Below are 23,144 nucleotides of genomic sequence, written 5' to 3' on the forward strand. Positions count from 1 at the left end.
AGAAAAATAATGTTTTAAGGATCATGGAACGTGGATTCATCGCAACGTCTATATTTTGTTCTCCTAAAGAAAAGAAAATAGATTAACCAATTATTAAAAATATAATTTTATAAGGATCGATTCAATAGCTTCTAAAACCGATGCAAATTTGTCTCTATCATCCTATCGTGCTCCACCCCTGAATTTGAACCCATGTCGACGCCGCTCTATCCAAATGACGAGACATTACTTAGCTTGTGGCACAACTCCGTTGCGGTCAATTTAAGAGGGAGAAACGACTGCGTGTTGCTTGACTTAGCTTGTGGCACAACTCCATAGGTGGTGCATGCGGCACTTTGCGGCCAACTTCCACCGGCACAACGCTACAAAGGGTTAGACAGAGGATCTCAGACGTATTTGCATGCTTGAGGAGAAGAAGTTGGTTGTGTTGCTTGATGAAGGTCCTCGTAAGTGGTTGGAAGATCATATGGCCGAGAAGTATAAGTAGGCTAGGGCATTTGACAGGGAAGGACGCCGATATGGTATGATGACTAGCAACATGGCTGAGGTTTTCAACAAAGTGCTTAAGGGAATTAGGTTTTTGCCCGTTACAGCAACTGGCCATCACTCTAATCTCTCTGCACCTCTCTCTCCCCGATCCTCTCACCATGGGCAGCAAAAGATCACACCAGCCACCTCCCTATGCTCATGCTATGGTCTGATCTTTTCACCGGTTGGCAAAATCCATTTGCCTTCTTCTCCTCTCTTCCTCCCACTACAAGCAATAGCAAGCACCACTCTCAGGGCTCGGTCGCGCCTCAAGCCGTTCCACCGCCGTGCGTGCTGTCACTCATGTTGCGCGCCATCCACAAGGTGAGCACCCCTTTCCCTCTCTGCTTCTTCACGTGTCGCAGCCGGTCCACACCGCCCCTTGCGCCGCTGGTCCGCGCTGCTGCTCGGCAACGCCACCGCGACGCGCCGCGATACGTCTTTTCGCCGCGCCGTGTCGCCGTCCGCATGAGCCGTGCCGCCTCCTGCCGCGCCAACCCGCACCTCCCACGCGTGCCACGCCGCTGGCGGCCGCGCGTGCCAAGCCGTCTCGCCTTGGCACGCCGCTCCCTACCTCCCTCCACCAGCGAGCTCCATCCCCTCCCTTCCGGCGCCGCCGCTCGTTCCCTCTCCTCCGGTGCCGCCTCCCTCTCTCCCTCCGGCGCCCTCTCTTTCACACGACCAAGAATCGCCGTCAGCCACCATCCCGCCGTCACCCACTCCTCTCCCTCCGGCTCTCACTCCCCTCCGATCGTCGATCCCCCTCTCCCTTTCTCTCTCTGCACCGCACGCATGGGAGATAAGGCCTGCTAGCCTTATTGAAAGGATAATGATGTCGCCTAGAGGGGGTGAATAGGTGTTTTTACAAAAATTCGTCCCCTTTTACCGTTGGCCTAAACTTGTAGTGGAATATAAACTAACGTGTTTTTCACAAGTGAAAAACCTAAATATGCTAGGCTCAACTAGTGCACAATCACCCTAAATAAGTGTGAAAATTACAATCCTAAAGTGACAAAAATTACTCTAATCTAGCAAGAGATATGCAATAAAACTTAAATTGAAAAAGGCTGCAAACACTGTTCATATAACTGAAATTACTGTTTATCGGATACTCCGGTGAAGACCGGATTCTCCGGGTTATACAGGTACGGAAACTCCAGTGAAGTCCGGATTCTGTACAGAACTGAGCCCGAAACTGAATATAAAGGATGTGTAGAGAGTTCTAGCTCAAACCAAGTGATATCGTGTGTTCCTGGAGATGATTCCAAGTAGATCCACGGAGAATCTACACCCAAATACACACAAACAAGTAGATCGAGCAATATGCATAAAGATTTGAACAAGAACTCAAAAGTAAAGAAACAAGAGAGGAGACACAAGATTTGTTTCCCAAAGTTCGGATTCACCACCGTGAATCCTACGTCTCCGTTGAGGAAGCTCCAACGAGCCGAGTCTCTTTCAACCGCTTTCCTCGATCCACTCTTGATTTCTTCCCTTGCGGAGGCGAAATCGAGCCCTTCACAAACTTTCCCGCGGCTCACCACAAGCACGGGAGCTCACCGGCGACACCTAGCCGGCTAGGAGGCTTCACCTCCAAGAGTAACAAACGCTTCGAGAACTTCTTGTCAAGAACTCAAGTGCTCAAGATTGGATTTTAGCTCACTTGTACTCAATCTTCCAATCTCTCAACCCAACTCACTTTTCTTCTCAAATCACACACTAGAATGGAGTATGATGGAGTTCTTTTGGCTCTAAAAAGTGTTTCTTTCGTGCCCTTACAGCAGCCCCAAAGGATGGGGTGAGTGGGGTATAAATAGCCCACTTCAAAAAACTAGCCGTTAGGCTCTTTTCTGGACTTTACCGGAGAATCCGGCCTACACCGGAGTCTCCGGCCACTCCAGGTACCGGAGAATCCGGTTTTCACCGGAGTCTCCGAGTACAGCACAGCTGACCTCCAAAAAACGGCGATAACTTTTGATCCCGGAGTCTGATTTCGACGATTTTGGACTCTATGGAAAGCTTATTTAGAGGGCTATACATCTCAACTAAATTCATGACTTAAAACACATAGGATCAAATTAGGAACACTCCAAAACTTATTTTGGACACTTCCACACTTTCCGCTCCGGACTCTTAACAACAAACTCTCACTTTGGGTTTGGTTGGGAACTCTTGAGCACTGAGACGTGACAATTAGCTCACGTTGCATCCCTCCTAATAGTGCGGCATACATATACTCAAATTCAAAGATAAAACTCGTTTGAACCACTTTGAGCATTTGAAAACTTTCAAGTACCACTTCTTTCTTTCAAACCTTGAGGGTTGCTAACTTCCATAAAATCTTCACTCCATCTCTTCTTGATTTTTCATATGATTGATGTGAATCATCCATAGCTTCCCATAGCCTCGCACGGTCCATCGGCGCAAAGCCTTTACTCGCTCTTCACCACCGCCTTAGTCCTTCGGCGCCAAGCCATTTGCTTGCCCTTCACCACGGATGGTCCATCGCAGCCGAGTCTTGCTTTCCCTTCACCGTCTTGCCATAGAAAACCATTTTGTATTCAACATCTTCAAGGAATTCATTTTATCAAATATGGAGTCCATTCTTGTTCTTCACTCTTGGCATATATGATTTCAATTCAACTTATGCCTTCTTATGGATCCTAACCCCAACTCACTCTCAAGCACAAAGCACATGGGTTAGTCCATAAAACCTAAATGACAACATTTATACCTTAAGTTACTTGATCTCCATAAGTAACTTATTAGCCTTCATGCATATTGTCAATCTTCATATAGAACCTAACCCCACTCATTCTTAAACACATAGCACACGGGTTAGTCCATAAAACTCTATTAACAAGTCATACCTTTAGTTACTTAATCTCCACAAGTAACTTAGCCTTCAAGCTTATTGCCAGTCTTATTGAGCTTCTTCTTCTTCTTAGGAGCATCACTAAAATCTCAATGATTTTTGATGCAATTCTTTGGACTCATGGTATTTCTCAAAGAATCCATGCTTCATCATTTATGCATCTCCTATGGAATAACCTAATAGCAATTCTCAATATGATTGTTAGTCCATATGCATTTTCATCACTTACCCGAGCATCACTTAGAGCTCATTCATCTTGATGCATTTTCATTCTCCCCATTCACCTAGAGCTCATGCATATCTCTCATCCATGTATCACCTATGGAACAACCTACTAACAAACTCAACACCATTGTTAGTCTATAGGTATTATCATTAATTACCAAAACCACACATAGGGGCTAGATGCACTTTCACTTATCCCTTCGGCACCCCCCCCCCCCTGCTGAGTCGGCCCATGGGCCGATCCACTCGAGCCGGTCCATGGTGGACCAGCCACCCAAGCCGGCCCTAGTCCACAAAAGTTGTGGACCAAGTCCACAAAGCTGGTGCACCATGAACCCCCCCCCCCTCACAAATCTCCTCGGGTCCACAGCTTAGTAGACCGTGTCCACAATACAGTGACATTTTTCCATTTCCAGAAATTCTTTTCTGACAAATCTTCCGACGTCCATAACTCCTCCATTTCAACTTCGTTTTAGCGATTCTTTCACCCATATTCCTCTAAAATCATAATCTATCTTCCGGCCAAATCTTGTAATTTTTGGTGTTCGTTTGTTTTCTCATCCAGTAATTATTTCATGTCGCAGCGTTTAATCTAGATTTAGATTTTGTCATTTAATAAATAAAGTCGAGTTTAGATAGTTCAATAAATATGTTTAAGATATAATCATGTATAAGTTGCTTATATTAATCTCGCTTAAGTGTAGATTAATCATCATATGAGTTAAAGGGTAGTTTTTAGATTAATCTTTTAATCAATGTTGCAATATATTGTTATTTCATGTGATAGGTTATAAATTAATCTTAGTTCAATTAAGGTAAAAAATTAACCCGTGTAGCGGTTAAATAAATAAATACATGTTAAATATGATAGAATAATTTAACATTGGTGATTAGTTAATTGAATACTCTTTTAGTAATTAATTAATTAGATTCAAAGAATAGATTAACCTAATTATTTAATTACATACATGCTTTTATGATAGCAATAAAATATAACTTAATTAGTATAAAAATTAAACAACGCTTTGTAATTAAGATTAATCACTAAATAACCATATTTAGTGCTATATATTAGAATGCTTAATCCAACACTCAAGCACATATAATTCCCTAGAGTTATACTTACGTATATATGTATACATGCTCACATATATATATATATATATATATATACGTAAGTATTACACATACGTTTATGTCGATACACGTGCACTCACCTACACGTAGAATCTCTAGTTGTCGTCTTTCGGCAAGTAAACTAATAAATGTTCATCTAGTTAATCGTGATTTGTTTAGGTTTTTTCTTAGGTTAATAACACAACTAAGTTAATAGTTTAACCTAGCTTCGCTAGTTTATTCCGTTATTCTCTGTGCATTAGCTTCATATTGCTTAGAGTTATCGGTCGTCTTCCGCTAGGTTTAGCTTTCGTTGTTTTCTCTGTCGTTCTTCTTCCGCTTTGGTATTTCATTGGTTTATTATGGTGTTCATTTGCTTAGTCGTTGTGCGCTTTTTATCGTTAATATGCGTAGACTCGAAGTCAAGGTTCTAAACAAGAACGTGAGGAAGGAACTGAAGGCAAGATCCAGCGATGAAGAAGAACCCCGGAAACTCAAGAGACAAGACCAATGGTGAATTGACCCTTCAAGAAGTCAAGTCCTATCTCCTTGATCATATTGAACCTATGTTTTCAAATAATATACATGATCAACTAAAACCGAACTTATTATCGCATGTGCGTATCAGCTACTTGATCTAGGGACTGATACAGGAGGCACAGGATATGCTGGAGGACGAGTCCGACGACGAGACGAACAATGAATTCAACAGGGGAGTTCGTGAAGGAACCGAAGTAGAGGGCGCCCTAGTTGCAGACCGGGTGGTAAGGCTTACTAATCATCTCATACTTTTTGTGTTACCTGCATTACATATTTCATGTGAATTTTTAAATAGGCACACGAGCTGCTTAGTACTATCAATAAGGCCGAGCTTGCATTAAGGACACCTATTGGAGCTCCCAACAAGTCGATTACTCTTAGGCATTTCATTGAGGTACGTCAACGAACACGTGTTTTTGACCATGTGTTCTATGATCATTATTTGTAGTTCTCACTCCATACATTTCGTGATTGCAGCGTTTGCGTTCCAGGTGCCACAAGATGGCTGCCCATCTTGGATGTCGTGGCCCTGTCTATGATGTTGTCCTTCCCCCACATCCAGTAGCCAATGGGTCGAGGTCACGAGGTCCTTCCTGTTCAACAAGTGCTACCACCTCGGGAGGTTCACGCCACAAGGGACCCGCAGCGAGTGAGTACGAGGAGGAGGAGGGAGACGTCAACGTGTCCGAGGATGAAGAGGTCGAGGAGGAACAAGATGTGGAAGGCCCTGAGGAGATAGGACCATCTCAGCTTGCCGATGCATCATCAGGCTCTCAGGTGTCGTAGGCACGTCCTCGCAAAAAGCCCCATGACCGTTATATTGATCCGTCTCTAGTGATTCAAGGGGAGAGTCGTCATAAGCAGCCCAAGAAGTACACTTCTGGTACACATGCTCTGGGATGCCGTCGCAGGCAATAGGTCAATTGCATGTGCTATGTGTATGACTATGTCACTATGGCTATGTATGAAGTATATGTGTATGACTATGTCGGAATGTGTATGACTCTATATGAACTCTGTGTATGACTCTGTATGAACTCTGTTAAAAGTCTATGAGCAATCCGCTATGTATGAACTATGGACTTGAATATGTATGAAGTCAGTATGAAATCTGTTAAAACAATGAGCTGTGTAACTATGCAATGTTTTGGCTTGAGAAACTATGTTTGTGACTCTGCTACTGCTGCCAGAATTCTGTGTGACAAGTGCTCGGAATGTGCCTTTGCCACGAATGCAAACTGGCGAGGATTTGCCTGGAATACAGAATTCCGCGCCAAAGAAATTAGTGCGGTTCTGCAGATGCTCCGCGCCAAATACTCTAGCGTGAACAAATCGACCAGGCTACCCCCCACCAAACTCTCTGTATCGCTGGCGTTGGACTGTGCATACTCCGCGCCAAATTCTTTGGCACGAAAGTGCTACTGTACCAAGGCGTGTGCATGAGGTTCCACGGTATTTACATGGGTTATGAGCAGTCCAGAGCCAACGATACAGAGAGTTTGGTGGGGCCTGGGCGGGCGACCTATCCGCGCCAATGTATTTGGCGTGGGTAATGACCAGTCTAGTGCCAACGATACAGAGAGTTTGATGGGTGGCAGGGCGGGCGACCTCTCCGCGCCAAAGTTTTTGGCACGAAGATTCCATTGTTCCATGCCAAGGAGATTGGCGCGGAGGAACCAACTCAACCAGCTCAGCAGGCGCCAACCCCACAACCACATGATACAAGGAGTTCGTAGGCTGGTGATTACTCAAGGGAGCAGAAGTAGTGGCCGAGGCGTAGTAGGGAGTGCACAAGAATCGTTCGAGGAATCAACCAAATTAGCCACATTGACCAATCAACTCGTCATGCAAACTGGGATAACAGATTAAGTTCACAAATCGTCGACGATATGGTTCACATAGTATAATCATCGATGATTACACATTAAGCTCACAAAATAATTCACAACATTACGCCTAACAAATAATAGATAGGTCCAACGCAACCACATACCCAGCCAACTAACCCATAATACATTGTACGCCCCATTATAGATCAACTCGTCATCATCGTCGTCATCATCATCGTCTGGGATAAGCACAGGCAAATTAGCAACAAGTGCCTTCATTATCTCCATTTGCACCGCCTTAGCCGCTGCCTCTTGACCCTCCATAGCTCTCCTTGGACGACGTGGTTCTATCACCCTTTTGCCTTTTCCTTTATCCTCTTCCTCCTCCATCCATTCACCATCAGGACCATACAACAAATCCTGAAAGTTACAAGTAGCACCATGACGCTGCATTAAAATTCATGATACAAGGTACATGACATCTAATTCTATCTCATTCAAATTGTAAACAAGCAACCATGCCCAGTTTTTACCTTCTTCATCCCTTCACAACAGAAGTAAGGAGATCCCCTGAAGGTTCACAAAGCACGCTTAGCTTCCCACAGTTGCATAACAAAGGATCCGCTACACGTTTTTCCCTCAAATCTGATTTCTCTTTATAGGTCAGTTTTGGTAGATTTGGTGGATGAGAAACCCAACGAACAAACTTGTATGGCTTTGAATACTGAGTAAATCGTTTCACCTTCAAAATCCTCGGGTCATACATCTCAGGCCCATCAATCCATTAGAAGAAGTAGCACATCTCTCACTCCTGTAAATTATTAAAACATCATATCAGCAAAAGTAATGTCATATGCTTCTACCCTAATCCATAACAAATATACACTTATATGATAATCCTTGCACATATAGTACGCACGGCCAGTAGTATCTTTATGTAGGGACTGAAGGACCACGGCAGGCTTACCACAGTCACAAGTCAGGACGGGAAGAGCGGAAGGAACGGAGGCATCCTTACAACTAACATTGGGATACTCCTTGCCGCTGTGTGCCCACTTTTGCTTACGCCACAAATGGTTCATCGTATCATACAACTGCATAAACACCAATCCATTATGAATTTGACATGCACCAAACATTTTTACATTCAACTCTACCAAATCCTATGTAATAAACTTAGTTACCATCTTCTAAAAAATCATTGCACACAACTTCAAACCAAAAATTCACTGTCCACTACATCAACGAGCAAATTCATTACACAAATTTATCAATTTGTTCTATGCCAACACTGTAACCCATCACAACATCATATTATACGGGCATTTAAAAATAGTATCAAATTTTGTTCCAGAACAAATATTCAATCATATGCAACCTACATTGTATTTCTAACCATTCCAAACCATAATTCATCAACTAGAACGTCCAATTTCATACCACAAATTACATCTAGGGTTTCCACTCAAACCCACATGAATATGGCAGAATCAGAGGAGAAATTAAGGGAAGATGGATAAGTTTACCTTGACAATCCGATTCCGATGACAAATCATGGTTAAAACCAACAAAATACGGATTTGAGAGGGGTGGTGAAGGAAGGAGAGGGAAAGCCGTCATGTGTGCGGCTCGAACAGGGAAGAAGACCGGAGGAAGGAGGATGGGCCGCGCAGGGCTTTATGTGAAGGGGGTCTGTGCCAGAGCTCGTGGTGCGGAATATGAAAGGACCGCGCCAAAGTTCTTGGCACGGAGCATGGGTCACATTGGATCCCGTCAGCATCGCTCCTCACAGTGTGCCACGCTAGCACCAATATTCGCGCCATTACTACTGGCGCGAACATGACTAACATCCGTGCCAGAGCCTCTGGCACGAAGCCGGGAGTCAAAACTGAAAATAGTTTTACCGTCGGTCTATTTTCCAAAATAGTTTGCAAAAATGGTCAAAACCGGGGAGGTGGGGGGGGGGGAGCATCCTGTGTATACCTCTCAAAAAAGAACTTTCACAGAAAAATTAACGAAGTGGTATGTCGCAACCCACATGCGCTTAGCGATGGCATTCTTCCAGTCGTGAACCTTTGCAGTGCTATTGAGCAAAACCACTCTTGGTTAAAATGTCTAGTTATGTGATAGGTACGTCAAAAAAGAGAGTAATATTGTGGAAACAAATAGTAGTCTCAGTTAGCCAGGTAAGTAGGAGTATGTGCATTTCTAAGAAATTTAGTCAAACTTAACCCAAAGAGAGAATGTTATCTGGTGGCATTGGTTCAAACAACTGTTCACTTCATTCACAAAGAGTGTCGTTCAAAATATAACAAATTAAGTTGTAGTACTATGAAACTATTTTTTACTACAAACACCTTTTTAAAGTTCAGTCCAAATATACAAAACGATATTGATGATCAAAGTTTAAATGTATAGATTGCATGCAAACAAAACGATGCTCTTTTCTGACTAGGCAGTATAGAGTAATACGATTAAAAATGGAATAATTTTTCCCATTAAAGATTTATGGCACAAAGAATGCCCGTGGCAGGAGTAACAAGGAACTGGTGATGAGCAAATATTCTGTCGTTTACAATTGTCAATTGAAAAGGAAAAAAAATCCTGAATTACATATAAACAAAACAGAAACTACATATGCTATCTTGCCACAAAGGAATACAAATAACTCGTGCAACTCACTCTGGAATCTAATACAATTTTGCAGAGTTGCATCAACTGGTAGGTAAGTAGCCATATGACAGGCAAAAAGACATTCTGAAGTGTGCTAGCTTTATCGAAATGACCTTCAAAGCTCAAGTACTTTTGAAGTTGAGACAGGCCCTGCTGCCTAGTGCCTACATGATAATCTGGGAACTTCAAGCAGTTACTGAATATAGAAACTACCTATCCACCTATAGAACAGTATGCTTAATGAACTGCAGTAACACTGGACGAGTAGTTTCACATTTCAGATGTTTACTATGTGAATCTATCAGTACACTATGTAAGCATGCAGATATTCTAAATGTGCCATTCAAACTGAAAAGTAGTACATATTCGATTAGCAACAAATGAATACTAAGTGGAAACAAATTACCAACCATAACTGAAGAACACTACCATTCTATCAAAGATGTTACAAGGGGAGTGATCAAACATACAGCCCCATTGAATTTGAATCACCAGTGTTCCATCGCAATATTTACAACGTATGTCAATCCATCCATAGACCATATTCTGTGGTAGTTTCTTTACTTTAAGGCCTTCATACCCACTCAATTCAGGGCTGCACAGGTTCTTCCTACTCATCGACATCCCAACTTAGGTCCTCGTCATCTTCCACAGAATTAAGACGTTTTTTGAGATCTACTTTACTAGCAGAGCTTGACCTTGGACTTGCCCCTTTCTTCTCATCTTGATCGCTGACATCTTCAATCTCTTCCCAGCTAAGATCATCCTCCAGTGCTGGTTGTCGAGACACCACTGAGAAATCACTCTCCTTGGACGAGTCACCAGCTTCAGTCTTCTCTTCTTGCACCGGCCCATCACTCGACTTTGGTGTCGATGCCTCACCAGTGCTGTCCTTTGTCACCACCAAGGCCACCTCCTTGTCTTCTGCCGAATCATTTTCAACCACTGCTTTTTGTTTCCCACTGCTCTCTGTTTCACGGTTAACAGGTTCTGCCATTTGCTCCTTTTTCTTATCTACCATGAAGTTTGTGCCTTCTTTGTGATCACCATTATTGTTATCGTCATCGTCGTCGTCATCGACATCCCAGCTGAGTTCTTCATCCTCCTCCTTCGACATGGCCCTGCTCACGAGTTTGGTGCGGACATCCTCTGCCTGCCTGAGCTTCTCAACCGCAAAGAAATAACGGTTCCAGAACGTCTCATAATCCACAACTGACGGCACAAGCCTCTCCACAAAGCTCTCCAGTCCAGGGCTTTCCTGGAGCACCGCCTCTATCTCCTCCCTCCTCTCGTCAACTGAGAAGGAGCCCCTCCACCTGTCGAACCCCTCGGAGTCCTCGGGCTCCTCAGTGAATGTGGCGGGATCGGCTCGCAGCGCCAGGACCTGGGCTTCAAACCTGGTGTACTTCTTGGACGACAGGGGCGAGCGCCAGGAGGCGCCAGAAGCGGCAGCGTCGGAGGGGCGGGAGCCGCCGTCGCCATCCTCAGCATTGGCCTCGGCGGACCGGAGGGCCTCGTTGGCGTGCGAGAGGAGAACGGCGGCTGCGGCGCCGAGGTCGTCGACCGCCTGGCCGACGGACTCGAGCCTGTCGGAGGCGGCGGACGCACCAGCCTGTAGCGCGCCAGGGAGCACCGCGGCGGCGTGCGCGGCGGCTGCGCGGAGGGCGGCGGTCTCGAGGCGGAGGCCGGAGCCGAGGTCTTGAAGGTCGCGGCGGTAGCCCCCGATCACTGACTCCGACCGCGAGGAGAACGTCTTCACCAACCCCACGATGCTCCACCCGCCGCCGGAACCCTCCCCCTCATCCGCCGCCGCGGTTTCCGCCTCGGCTCCCCACTCGCCCTCCTCCTCCGTGGCGGCGGCGGACTCATTCTCTTTCCGCTGCGACTCTATCTCCTCCGCGAGCGTCTTTATCAGCCCTCCGAAGCTCCACCCGCCGCCGGAACCCTCACCTTCCTCCTCCTCAACTTCCTCCCCATCCACCGCCGCCGCTTCCGCTTCCGCCTCGGCTCCTCCCTCTCCCTCGGCGCCTGCCTCATGCTCTTTCCGCTGCGCTTCAATCTCCTCCGCAAGCGTCTTGATCAGTCCGCCGAAGATCCACCCGCCGCCGGAGTCAGCATCCCCCTCCGCCGCAGGGGCTTCCGCCCCGGCTCCCCGCTGGGCCTCCTCCGCGGCGGCGATGGCCTCCTGCTCTTTCCTCTGCTCCTCAATCTCCTCCTTGAGCGTCTTGACCAGCCCGCCGAAGATCCACCCGCCGCCGGACTCTCCCGCCACCTCCTCCTCTCCCTCCCCCGCCGCCGGTTCCTGCTCGCCCTCCCGCTGCTTCTCGTCCCCCTCCTCGTCACCGTGCTCCGCGACGGGGGCCGAGAAGACAGAGCTGAAGAAATTCATGGGCGCGCACGGATCAGGGTTCGGATTTGGATCTGGACGAGGAAGCGGAGGCGGCAAGAGATTGATAAGTCGGGTACTTTACCGTCGGCGAGAAATTTTTCTTTCCCCTTGCGTTCTCTCCGCCACGTGCTTTAATCATAGCCTTATGCTTTACAATGACGAGTGGGTCCAGATATGGTGGGGTCCGGTTGCAGCGAGAGGGAGGCGTGACACGAGGGATGGGTTAGTGGATGGTGGCTAGCGGTTGGGTTGGATGCGATCTGGACCAGCCAACCGACCAGGTAGGCGAGCCCAACTAACCTCTGTTTTTATTTAACTGATCACTTTGGTCACGACATAAATTCTAAGACAATCACCATTTTTTATGAAGTAACTAAAATATCTCTGAGTAAAAAATTAAAACCATATGAGTAAAATGGTGATTTTTCTAGAAAAAATTTGTGTAGCCATATGCCACGTGTGTTGTGCTAGTCGAAATTCAACATGATTTGTAGATTTTTTATTGATGTTAGGCCTATATTAGTATGATATGCATTATTATGAGTAATATTAGAAATAAATCTTAAAAAATGTGTTGTGCTAAGTATTTGAAAAAAATAAAGTGATTATGGATTCACCAGGGGTGCTTGGGTGGAAAGGATTGCCGTGTACTGGATGAAGCAAGCAAGACATCAGATTCAGCATGGACATGTGGCATATGTTCTTCGAGCGGATATCAAACATCATCACAAAAGGCTGACAGCCTGCTGCTCTTCCTTGGAGCGAGGTAGCATAGATCGACTTACTGAACTGGAAGCCTCCTGATGGTAAAAATGACTGACAAATTATCTCGTGGCAGAAATTCTGTTAAGCTGCTTGTATTCTTGTTTGTGGTTCAGTGTTCCTGTGTTGAGGAGCATACTACTGGTTCGTGGGTGCCAGTTGTTACCATTGCATAGCCCCTAATTGGGTTCGCCTAATGCAACAGTCAGTTCATGGGTTTAAGACATTAATCGACATCGAGAGAATTTCAAATCTGCCTTTTGGTTATGTGGATACAAGTAAGATCGTTAATGTATGAAATTGTAAAATAACACTAAATAAGTTTATACAAAAATATAAGGTTATATAGCTGAATTATTACATTCGGTCAGTGTTTTTCTACCTAAACTTAACTTAGCCAAAGTGACCTAATGTAATAATCTTTTGCCGAAATTTTGAATTGGTACACCAACGTAGCCAAACTTAGGCCTGTTCAATGGCGGTTTCAGACGGGTTTAGATCAAAACCCAACCCAACCCGTAAAGTACTGGAGGTTTGGTTTAAACGGTCTGTGCATTGTCTTCGCTCAAAAGAAAATAACTTTTGAATCGTCTTCAATCTCTAAACAGCAGTTCCATCGAGGATGGATCCCTTATATTTGGTATATCGGGCGATGGACGAGTTAATCTATATTTCTAAGGAGATGTGTGTGGAAAGGGACTTTAGATCATCCGTGGGGTAATATTTCTACGTTAGGTATATTTTCTTATGAAATGTGTTAAATAGATATATAGTGTCCTCCCTTGTCATCTTGGTCTCCACCTATTTATATATTAGGGGAGAGATGTTAATACAAACGGACTGTGTCAAACCAGGCAATAGACCTATATCTGACACAACCTAACTATTCTTAGCTCATCATAACGGTGGGTATCGGTGTAATAGGTAAGGGGTGCCATGCATGGCGGATCTCGCACCGCCAAGTGTCAGCTAACAGCAGGTATTGTCAAGACCAAGGCTGCATCGCGCGACCAACCCCCTGGTCACGAAGCGAGGTCCTGTGATGAATATGTCGCGGTGTCTCCGAAGATGTGATGGATCATATGATTGGCCTGCTGGTACCCCAGTGTCGACTGGTCGGGGTGGTCCCGTCCTTATCGTCATCGTCGTGCTTGTACTTGCGCTCTCTAAGCTCTTGGTCAATAATGCCTCACACGACCTTGCATTCAGTCAAGTCGTGGGCGTCCATACGGTGGATAGGACAGTAGCCCCGACCCTTTTTCCCGTCTTTTTTTTTCGAAGTGCCGGCATGTTATGCCGATTTGCTCTACCACCAAGACCTCAGGGGGTCCTTCCGGTCGACCCCTTTGACAAGGGACAGGTCATTTGGATGCAGGTCGCGGCCTACTGTCAATCTGTCGATCCTGGGCCTCGGCGGCCTACGCGCACTTATCCGCGAGCTTGAAGAGCTCGGTTGTGCTTTGGATTACCCGGGTGGCCAGCTTCTCGACCATTTTCTGGTCTTTGACCCCCCCCCCCCCCCCCGTTTAAACGCTATGATCACGGATTCTCTCGTGATCCTTGGAATGATGTTCTGGCGTTCAGTGAAACGTCGAATGAAGTCTCGCAACGACTCTCCTTGTCACTGTCGGATTTGATATAGATCGTCCTCGACATAAGTCCCCAGAAAGTTAACGACGAACTGGTCGCACATATCCTCCCAGAAGTGAACCGACTCGTGGGGGAGGTTCATCAGCCAAGACCGGGAGGAACCGATTAGGGCACTGTCGGTGTAAGGTATATGGGGGTCCCCTGCCAGGACAGACGTCAACGACTAGTTTTTGCGGGACTAGTTCTTTTTCTCTAAACAGGGTCCACCGCGTGACCACTCGGCATTGCACGACCACACTCCCGACCCCCGCTAGATTTCCCGCGACCAATCCATACTTGTCGCGGGGCATAAACCAAACCACTCTCATTTAATGCTAATGCCCATGCAGTTTTCCTTTCCCAGGCACACCCCACCGGCCGAGGCGACTGGGGCAGACGCAGAGCTTTCGTGTTCCCTCCCACGGCATTAATTGTTATAAGATGGGTTCGTGAACGTCATTAAGGGCGTGGCAGGCGCGCATGGGCAACCGGTGATGGGACAGAGCAGACCGGGCGACCCGGACTAATAAGTATAGAAGGAGCTAACGGATGGGACATGCCTCATAGTGCTCCAGAGCTGGCGCAGCGCGTGCGTGCTCCGTAATGATAGCCTATTGTTGACCATCTAGATAGAGATGGGTCAGTTGGATGGGCCCACTTGTAAGGATCTTTCCCCCTGGGCTATAAAGTGAGGAGAGGAAAGAAAAAACGGAGACAAAAAAAGAATACACAGGATGTAGGGCTATTACCCTAAGGGAGGGCCTACATCTGGATAATTCTCGGTATTCTTGAGTTGCACATACACAAACAAATTCAGTAGGCCCTCCCTGAACAAAGATCACACACCTATCGTCCGATACACCCCAGAATCATTATCAGGGATATCCCCCCCCCCCCCCGACATTTGGCGCGCCAGGTAGGGGGCGCGTTTTCGAGTTCGGGATTCGAGTCGCTGCGAGGTGTTCTTCGTTGGGTATGACCCAGACAGATCCGATATGTCCCAAACTCAGGGCATTGGATCAGGATACGAAGGCTTCGGGAGGCGACAGGGGGCAGCAGAGGCATCAATGCTCCCGGCGCCAAGGAGAGCTCACGGACCGCAAGCTCTGGGGGAACTGGCTTCTTCGGTGGAAGCCCCACCCGAAAGAGTGCTCACCACGCCGGGACTGCCACCCCTCAGCCCCGTGACGTGAACCAAAACCATCGGGCAGGTATGATTCGATCCGGCAAAAGAGTATATAGGAACTAATCGCGTATGTCGTTTCTCCAAGCAGGTTCAACCCAAGGATGAACAGAAGGGTCTACACCTCAAACATTTGGCATGAGTAACGACCACTCCCCGTTGGGTACTAGTAAGAAAGGCAGCTTACCAGAATCTTAGAAAGGTAACCCTCTCTTTTCCCGATGCTGACCACCCTTCGATCAGAAGGGGGAATCCTCGTCCTACCTTGCAGGATTTCACCCGACCAGGAAGGAGCGAGCACAGGACCATGCATCGTTAGGTACATGGTTCAATTCTGTTTTTCCAATTATTAAATACAAAGCGAAGTATGAGGGCCTTTTAACTGGAACACAAGCATCACCCGTGCGAGGGAAAAACGCTACTAGGTATAACCCTGTCACCAAGGGGTTTTCAGTACTCGGACCGGACTATGGCGACATACCTCTCCGAAGTGAGAAAGCTAGAGCAATGCTCTATCGGTCGAAAAGTCACACACGTCCCTCGCAAGGATTTCTTCCCTGGCCGATGGGCTGGCCCGTCTAGTCTCTTCTTGCGAACCTGTCCCAGTCGGAGTATTTGAGAAAAAGACTAACACGGCCACCCGTTGCGGTCTCGGGCCGACGCGGAAGGGATGCTCTGCTTGGAAACAGAACACCAAAGCAATACCTTTGGAGGCAACACCTTTGGAGGCAATACCTCCCTGTCGTCGACCTCGGGTGGCCATCATGTGGTCGACCTGCTCGATTCGGGTATGACCTGGATGGGTTAGATCTCGAACTACCTTCAGAACCAAGCAACCCCTGACGGCGATGTGTCAGCAGAAAAGGTCACGCAGGCTAACCGCAAAAATCCTCCTTGGTAGAGGCGTCCCTCTACCACCAAGGGAGCAACGACCCTTTCCTAAAATACATCGATTAGGATGGGGGAAGCACATCGCTCCCTAACATCCTCGGAGGCAGACATGGAGGCCGAACCTCACACCGTCCTCCAGGATGCTCGCGACCAGGTGAAAAGGTGCGGGTCGTGCCAGCACCACGACTGGAATACCAACCTACCAGCCCGGGTACTGCAAACCATACCACTCTCTCGACTTTTTGCTGTCTAGGGGCTGGACATCGTGGGACTATTCTCTAAAGCCCCAGGCAATCCTAAATTCCTACTCGTGGCAATTAACAAATTCACAAGTAGGTTCGAGGCCAAGCCCGTTAGGAAGATTACCGCCGTAGCAACGGTTAAGGCTCAAGCGAGTGCCGGCAACGCGGCCTAGCAGTCCAAGTTGCATAAATACGGACAACAGAACCCGATTCACTAGTCGGTAGTCGCACGCTGGCCATCTCTAATGGCTAGCCAGTCGGGCCCGACCAGTTGGCCCGGCAAAGACAATGATGAAAACTCGAGTGAATAGATCCGCGAGCGTACTCCATGGCCCGGGCAGCCAGGTCCTAACAGGGCCTCAGGCACGGCCATGACCACCACGCACGAAACTAGTCACAGGTCACTGGCGACCTCCAGTTTCCCGGACTCACGCGGTTGGGTTTGCCAGGGTGGTCAGTCGCCGATCATACAGCTCGCGGAGCGCCAGCTCTGTGTATAAGGCTACTCGACGACGATGTGTTTGTCTATTTTGCAGGACCTTCCGGACGAGCATGGACATTACTTGTAAGTTTTTTCAAATCCAAGCAATCGAACTCTCTATGTTGCAGGACTCCACGGACAAACGCGGTCTCTCACCAAATTCCAAGATTTGTTAAGCCCGCTCGCTCGTGTTGATGGCATGAGATCCAAAGCTAACCCGCTCGCATAATGATAGGGTAAAAGCGCCCGAGGGTTAACGACCACAAGGCCGCAAGTCCTAGCTCAGGTTGAGCACTAGTCGCCACCGAAAGGCTCGTCGTGCTAACGGTCTCCCTTAGCACCAGGAATGTTGCTTGCGAGCGACTTGATGCGATCCTCCCTAAGCGCTACAGGCACTCCGAAGGCTATTCATCATCCAAACACGGAAAAGACCCACATAAAGGCCAGTGCCTGTCATTACAAAGCCCGGGGGCTGGTTCCAGACAAACCCAAGACATTCTTCCTAGGACCCAAAAGTACCCCTAAGAGGGTCGAACCGGACGGTCCAAAGATAGGAACGAATATCATACAAAAATGAATTAGCATGAACACCGAGTTCCTCCATAGTCATCCGAGTACCCTCAAAACCAGCGCCAACTGCCGGCAAGGGGTCCAGGTCGGGAAAGTGGTCACGGACGCAGGCAAGGGCAAGGCAGGCGCCGGAGACTCTGACCTCGAAAAGATGGTCTCCGACGGTCATGCGAATCCTATGCTCGAGGTCACCTGCCTCCTCGGAGGCCACCAAAAACCACTCGATATGACCGGCCACGGTGTTCCTAGGGGTTGGGCGAACTTGGACACCGACGGACCCAAGCAATGAGTCGAAAGGGGTAAAAGCTCGGCTGAGTTTGTCGTAGAATGCCACTCGTCGCTCGTTGCTCTCCTTGGTCAACCGCTCAAGTTCTTTTCGCACCGCATGCAGATCTTTCCGGCAGCGACGAAGGTGGTCGTAGAATTCCTCTCTCTACTGGGCGCTTTCCCTGGTCATCTGTTCTAGGTCCCTCTGCACCCCGAGTACTCCTCCCGACAGGCTAGTCAAAAAACAGATCGTAAGCCACACCGGTGTCAGCTCGTCGAATCCTACATGTGTAACCTAGGACCATCACGTGATGCGGGTGGTCGGTGCAACACACCTTGAAGGTCGCTCGACGTACTCGCACACTCAGCCGTAGAACACATCTAGCCGCCGCCTCCAAGAAATGTCGGTCGGAAGGGTGGTCGACGGGTATGGTCGGGGATTTGGTGAGGGCTGGGGAGCCAATCAGCGTAGGAGGGGGATCAGTTCTGGCAGAAGGTTCGGCCACTCCGGGAATTCTACAACCACAATGACACAAACTTATCAGAAAACAAAAGCGTGGGGGCTCCATTCAAAAATGTTAGAGAACAAAATATTACAATCTCCCCCTGGCAGGGAGCAGGAACTTCTATCCCAGGGTGGTATCTGGAGGACAGACGATGCGGAAGCAATCGATTCTCATACATCTACTTTAGCTTCGCAGCGGTGCATTTGGACTTGGGGAAAATTGGCCTCCTTTCCGGTGCGTGGCGCCATGGGAATGCAATGATGGTTCTTTAAAAGACTCTGGTGGGGATTAGAGGCGATGGTCTGTAGTGCAAGGGCTCAGAAGGCGGAGAGATTTCTGGGACCTTCTGTCCTTCCATTTATAGGATTGACTCGATTCCGCCACCTCGGCTCCTGAGAATCCATCTGGGGAACTGAAATTCCCTCGAAATCCAGCGTCCATTAAGATTTCTCTCTCCCACAATTCTCTCCCTTGCGCACGCTTCCTTATTTTCTCTCTCCCACTATCCTTTTTCTATGGACGCTTAATCTCCCCTCGGGGTGCAATTTTGTGAACCCATTGCTAAAACGGGTTGCGTCACCGACCACTCCTCGAACATGGTTTGAGTTTGTCCGGGGCTCGAATGGCACGACCAGACCCAGTCACGTCCGTATAAGGATCGGTTCAGGCCACCATACCTGTGATGGAGTTTGGGGGCTACTGTCGGTGTAAGGTATATGGGGTCCCCTGCCAGGACGGACGTCAACGACCAGCTTTTGCGGGACTAGTTCTTTTTCTCTAAATAGGATCCACCGCGCGACCACTCGGCATTGCACGATCACACTCCCGATCCCTGCTAGATTTCCCGTGACCAGTCCCTACTGATCGCAGGGTAGGTACTCGTCTAAACCAAACCACTCTCATTTAATGCTAATGCCCATGCAGTTTTCCTTTCCCAGGCACACCCCATTGGTCGAGGCAACTGGGGCGGACGTAGAGCTTCCGTGTTCCCTCCTGCGGCATTAATTGTTACAGGATGGGTTCGCGAATGTCACTAAAGGCGTGGCAGGCGCGCGTGGGCAACCGGTGATGGGACGGAGCAGGACGAGCGACCCGAACTGATAAGTACAGAAGGAGCTGACAGATGAGACATGCCTCGCAGCACTCCGGAGCGGCGCGTGCGTGCTCCGTTATGATAGCCTATTGTTGACTGTCTAGATCGAGATGGGTTAGTTGGATGGGCCCACTTGTAAGGATCTTTCCCCCATGTGGTTAGGGGAGCACGTGACCTATTCCATCGTGGGCCCTATTGTGACCGCTGGTGACCATGACCCTCACCGGCCCTTGCGATAGGCGCGGTGCATGCTGACGTGGTCTAGCGCTGGGCGATCTCGACCAGAAGGGCAAGATCACGCAGTTATGGGTGGCTGAGGAGGATTTGTAGGGTCTGTAGGTTTTGCGCCGGCATTATGGTCTCGCAGTCGAGATGCTGGGTGCGAAGCGACGATAAGTCATGAGGTGGGGAGCCCCCGATGTTTAGGCAGTGTAATGGCCTAAGCGAACAAAGATCATGGTCAGGGATGCTGGGGTGCGGGTTGTCTTGAAGCACCTACCTGTCCGGCGCCAGGCTAGTTTCCCTTTGGGCGTAAAGCCGGGGACTCACCACCGACGTTTGAGGAGTTCGAGCCTTCAGTGCCTCCCGCTGTATGGTCCGCCGTGTATACCTCGCGCTGGGTCTTGGCGTTCTCGGACTCCGGCTCGGTGTCTCATGCCTGGAGCACTCCGGGTTCATCCGGGTGGTATCCCATGATGAACACCTTGGGGCGACAGGGGTCCTCAGAACGGGACTCAGCGGTTGCCGCATATTCGACCATGGGTGCTTGGTCAAGTTTGTTTCAAATTTGCTGAAACGACCATGGGTACCTGGCGCGCTAAATGTCGAGGGTAAATCCCTGACAATGATTATAGGGTATGCTGGACAGTAGGCGTATGGACGATATTTTAGGAATCAGATGTGTGTGCGTGTTTGGATGAGTTGTACAGGTTCAGACCTTCTTCTCTCCTCGTTCTCCTCGTCCCCTTATATATGGTAGGGAGAAAGAGAACTTGCATGTAAGTCCAAACAAAAGATCTCTGCTAATTCTAATATTTATCTCAAACCATCATTACAGAGAACCAGACATATCCACTTGCACTGAGGGTCTCATGCAACTTGTGCCGTGCGCCACCGTGATGGCCTGTAAAGTTCTGCCCCGCAGCAATTAATGTACGGGACATGATAAGGTCTTTCCGCGCTAACTTCATCTACTTGCCTGGTCGGGCTGCTGATGGCGTCACATCCGTCGTATGCCATTATGCCGGCCAGCAGAGTTCTATCCCGCAGCATTTAATACTTCGGGACGGGACAATGCCTTCGCCGACCCCGTCCACTCCTAGTTGAGCTGCCAACATCGTTCCATCCGTTGTGCGTCATCATGTTGGTCAACAAAGTTCTATCCTGTATTATTTAATGCTACGGGATGTGACAATGCCTTTCTCTGCTGACCTCATCCACTTGCCTGGTCGGCCTGCCAACATCATCCCGTTTGTCGTGCACCACCGTACCGGTCAGCAAAGTCCTATACTACAGGACGGATAATACCCAACTGCGTCGTTCATGACTTCGTCCACTTGAGTGATTTATCAGAAAAAACGTTCTAGATAGGTTGCGTCAAATCTAACCTTACGACCAGTGGGACTAGTTACGGATATATGCGGCCGTGTAGAGAGATTGATGGTGCGGTTATTAAACTGGTCGCCATGACCATATCCCAGTCGCACGACCGACCAAACCTTGTATAGTATAGTCCTCTAGTTGTTAGGTTGAACGAAGTCTGTTTATTCAGGATATCACTTTTACTTAATACACATAAATGTCCGATTTCTTGCCTACCAGGCAAGATCAGCGGCGGCAAGGGATCCGAGTGCGGCCTTAACAGATGCAGCGTTTGGATCTTTTCGAAATCGAATCGATCGATCTCAATTCACAATGGAATAACAAGAAGTGAAAACGAGTAAAATGAATCACCGAATAATCCAGAACACAGAACAAACCAAACCCGAGTCACTCGCGATCGCATCATCCTACCACCAGAATGGGAACCAAACCCAAGGAAAGAATCCATATACTCTCTTCACGATCCAAGCGAAATCACTGCTTGTAGAGCTTTTCCACCATCTGCAAAGCCGCGGTGATTTGAGCACGGAGCACTTTCGTCCTCTACGCGGGCTTGTAGAGCTTCTCCACCATCTTCCTGAACTCTGAACAATAAAAAACGACGAGGGGACAAACGATTCAGAACCAAGAGCCCGATCGATGGCACTCAGCAGAAGCACGACTCTTGATGAGACGCGAGGCGAGATGCTGAATTCCATACCTTCCTGGTTCGCCCAGAGCGCTGCCGCCTGCGTGTTGAGCGGCGAGTCGTTGTTCGGCTCTGCACGCATCCCGGCCAAGAACCAATCGATCCATCAGAAACAAGAACAAAGAAAAGATCGATCAAAGGGAGCAATCTAACGATGAGTCGATCGGTCAGTTACCTCCGAGCAGGCTCTGGATGGAGAGGAGGATGGTGCGCACGTCGTAGGCCGACGACCACTTGTCCTGGAGGATGTCGAGGCAGATGTTGCCGTGGGCGTCGACGTTGGGGTGGAAGCAGGGGGTGTCGAACCGCACCTTGGGCGGCTTGTAGGGGTAATCGGCGGTGAAGGCGAGCGCGAGGCGGTACGAGGTGCCCTCGTACGCGGTGCCGGCCGAGCCGGCGATGGTGCCCACCCAGTGGAAGATGTTGTCGCCCTCGGGGAACGCCGACACGCCCGGGTCGCCGCCCATCATCAGCGCCATCAGCTCCGACTGGAGACGGCGCACCACCGACTGGCCCTCCGCGCCACGAGGGCCCGCGCCTGACGCACCGGGCTTCGCCCCCGCCGACGCGGCCGCGGAGGCGGCAGGGACGTTGCTGGCCTGCGCGTCGTTGTTCTCTCCCCGAGACATGGCCGTACTCCTCCCCCTCCTTTCTGCCTCTTCCCCCCTTTCTTCTTCTCCCCTTTTTCGGCGGCGATCGAATCGAGTCGCTGGAAGGTTCGGGGGAAGAGAGAGAGAGAGAGATAGAGAGGGCGGATGAGGAGGCGGTGGGGCGTGAGATATGAAGGCGGTGGGGAGTGATTGGTCTAGTGACCGTTGGGGAGGGGACGCGCTTTGAAACCGCCGTTGCGGGCGACAGCTATCGCCGCGGCCGCCGGCTCCAACGGCTAGTTCGGGGGAGGCAGGCAGCACACGCGTTCGTACCACAGGGGTGGAAGCGTCCCCCCCCCCCCCCAAAAAAAAAGAGTAGCTGGGGTATGTGGCTGGCAACCTGGGCCCGGGATGTCAAATCAAGGACGACTCGGAACTGGAGCGAATTGATTAGCAGAGATGGTT

At 48.8% G+C, this 23,144-nt stretch overlaps 2 protein-coding genes across 2 annotated transcripts; both read right to left on the reverse strand.

Moving 5' to 3' along the window:
* Window positions 1-10,135: 10,135 nt before the first annotated feature.
* On the reverse strand, window positions 10,136-12,298 carry LOC133899307 (uncharacterized). Its single transcript, XM_062340295.1, has one exon. It carries the CDS (start codon window positions 12,173-12,175, stop codon window positions 10,397-10,399), a length of 1,779 nt encoding a protein of 592 aa, XP_062196279.1. The 5' UTR covers window positions 12,176-12,298; the 3' UTR covers window positions 10,136-10,396.
* A 9,381-nt stretch (window positions 12,299-21,679) lies between these two features.
* LOC133899333 (ubiquitin-conjugating enzyme E2 20-like) lies at window positions 21,680-22,967 on the reverse strand. The gene is made up of 3 exons (XM_062340324.1): window positions 22,265-22,967; window positions 22,102-22,161; window positions 21,680-21,985 (listed from the first exon to the last, which is right to left on the reverse strand). Exons 1-3 carry the CDS (start codon window positions 22,716-22,718, stop codon window positions 21,945-21,947), a joined length of 555 nt encoding a protein of 184 aa, XP_062196308.1. The 5' UTR covers window positions 22,719-22,967; the 3' UTR covers window positions 21,680-21,944.
* Window positions 22,968-23,144: the final 177 nt, after the last annotated feature.

The sequence above is a fragment of the Phragmites australis genome, chromosome 2, assembly GCF_958298935.1.
Source record: "Phragmites australis chromosome 2, lpPhrAust1.1, whole genome shotgun sequence".
Taxonomy (NCBI): Eukaryota; Viridiplantae; Streptophyta; class Magnoliopsida; order Poales; family Poaceae; genus Phragmites; species Phragmites australis.

What these genes read in the sequence shown, in the direction of transcription:
- LOC133899307 (XM_062340295.1), bottom strand. Translation starts at nt 12,175, where the DNA reads ATGAATTTCTTCAGCTCTGTCTTCTCGGCCCCCGTCGCGGAGCACGGT.
- LOC133899333 (XM_062340324.1), bottom strand. Translation starts at nt 22,718, where the DNA reads ATGTCTCGGGGAGAGAACAACGACGCGCAGGCCAGCAACGTCCCTGCC. An exon ending in CATCCAGAGCCTGCTCGGAG is followed by an intron (nt 22,162 to 22,264) that starts GTAACTGACCGA and finishes GGATGCGTGCAG; the next exon opens with AGCCGAACAACGACTCGCCG. An exon ending in GCTCTGGGCGAACCAGGAAG is followed by an intron (nt 21,986 to 22,101) that starts GTATGGAATTCA and finishes TTTATTGTTCAG; the next exon opens with AGTTCAGGAAGATGGTGGAG.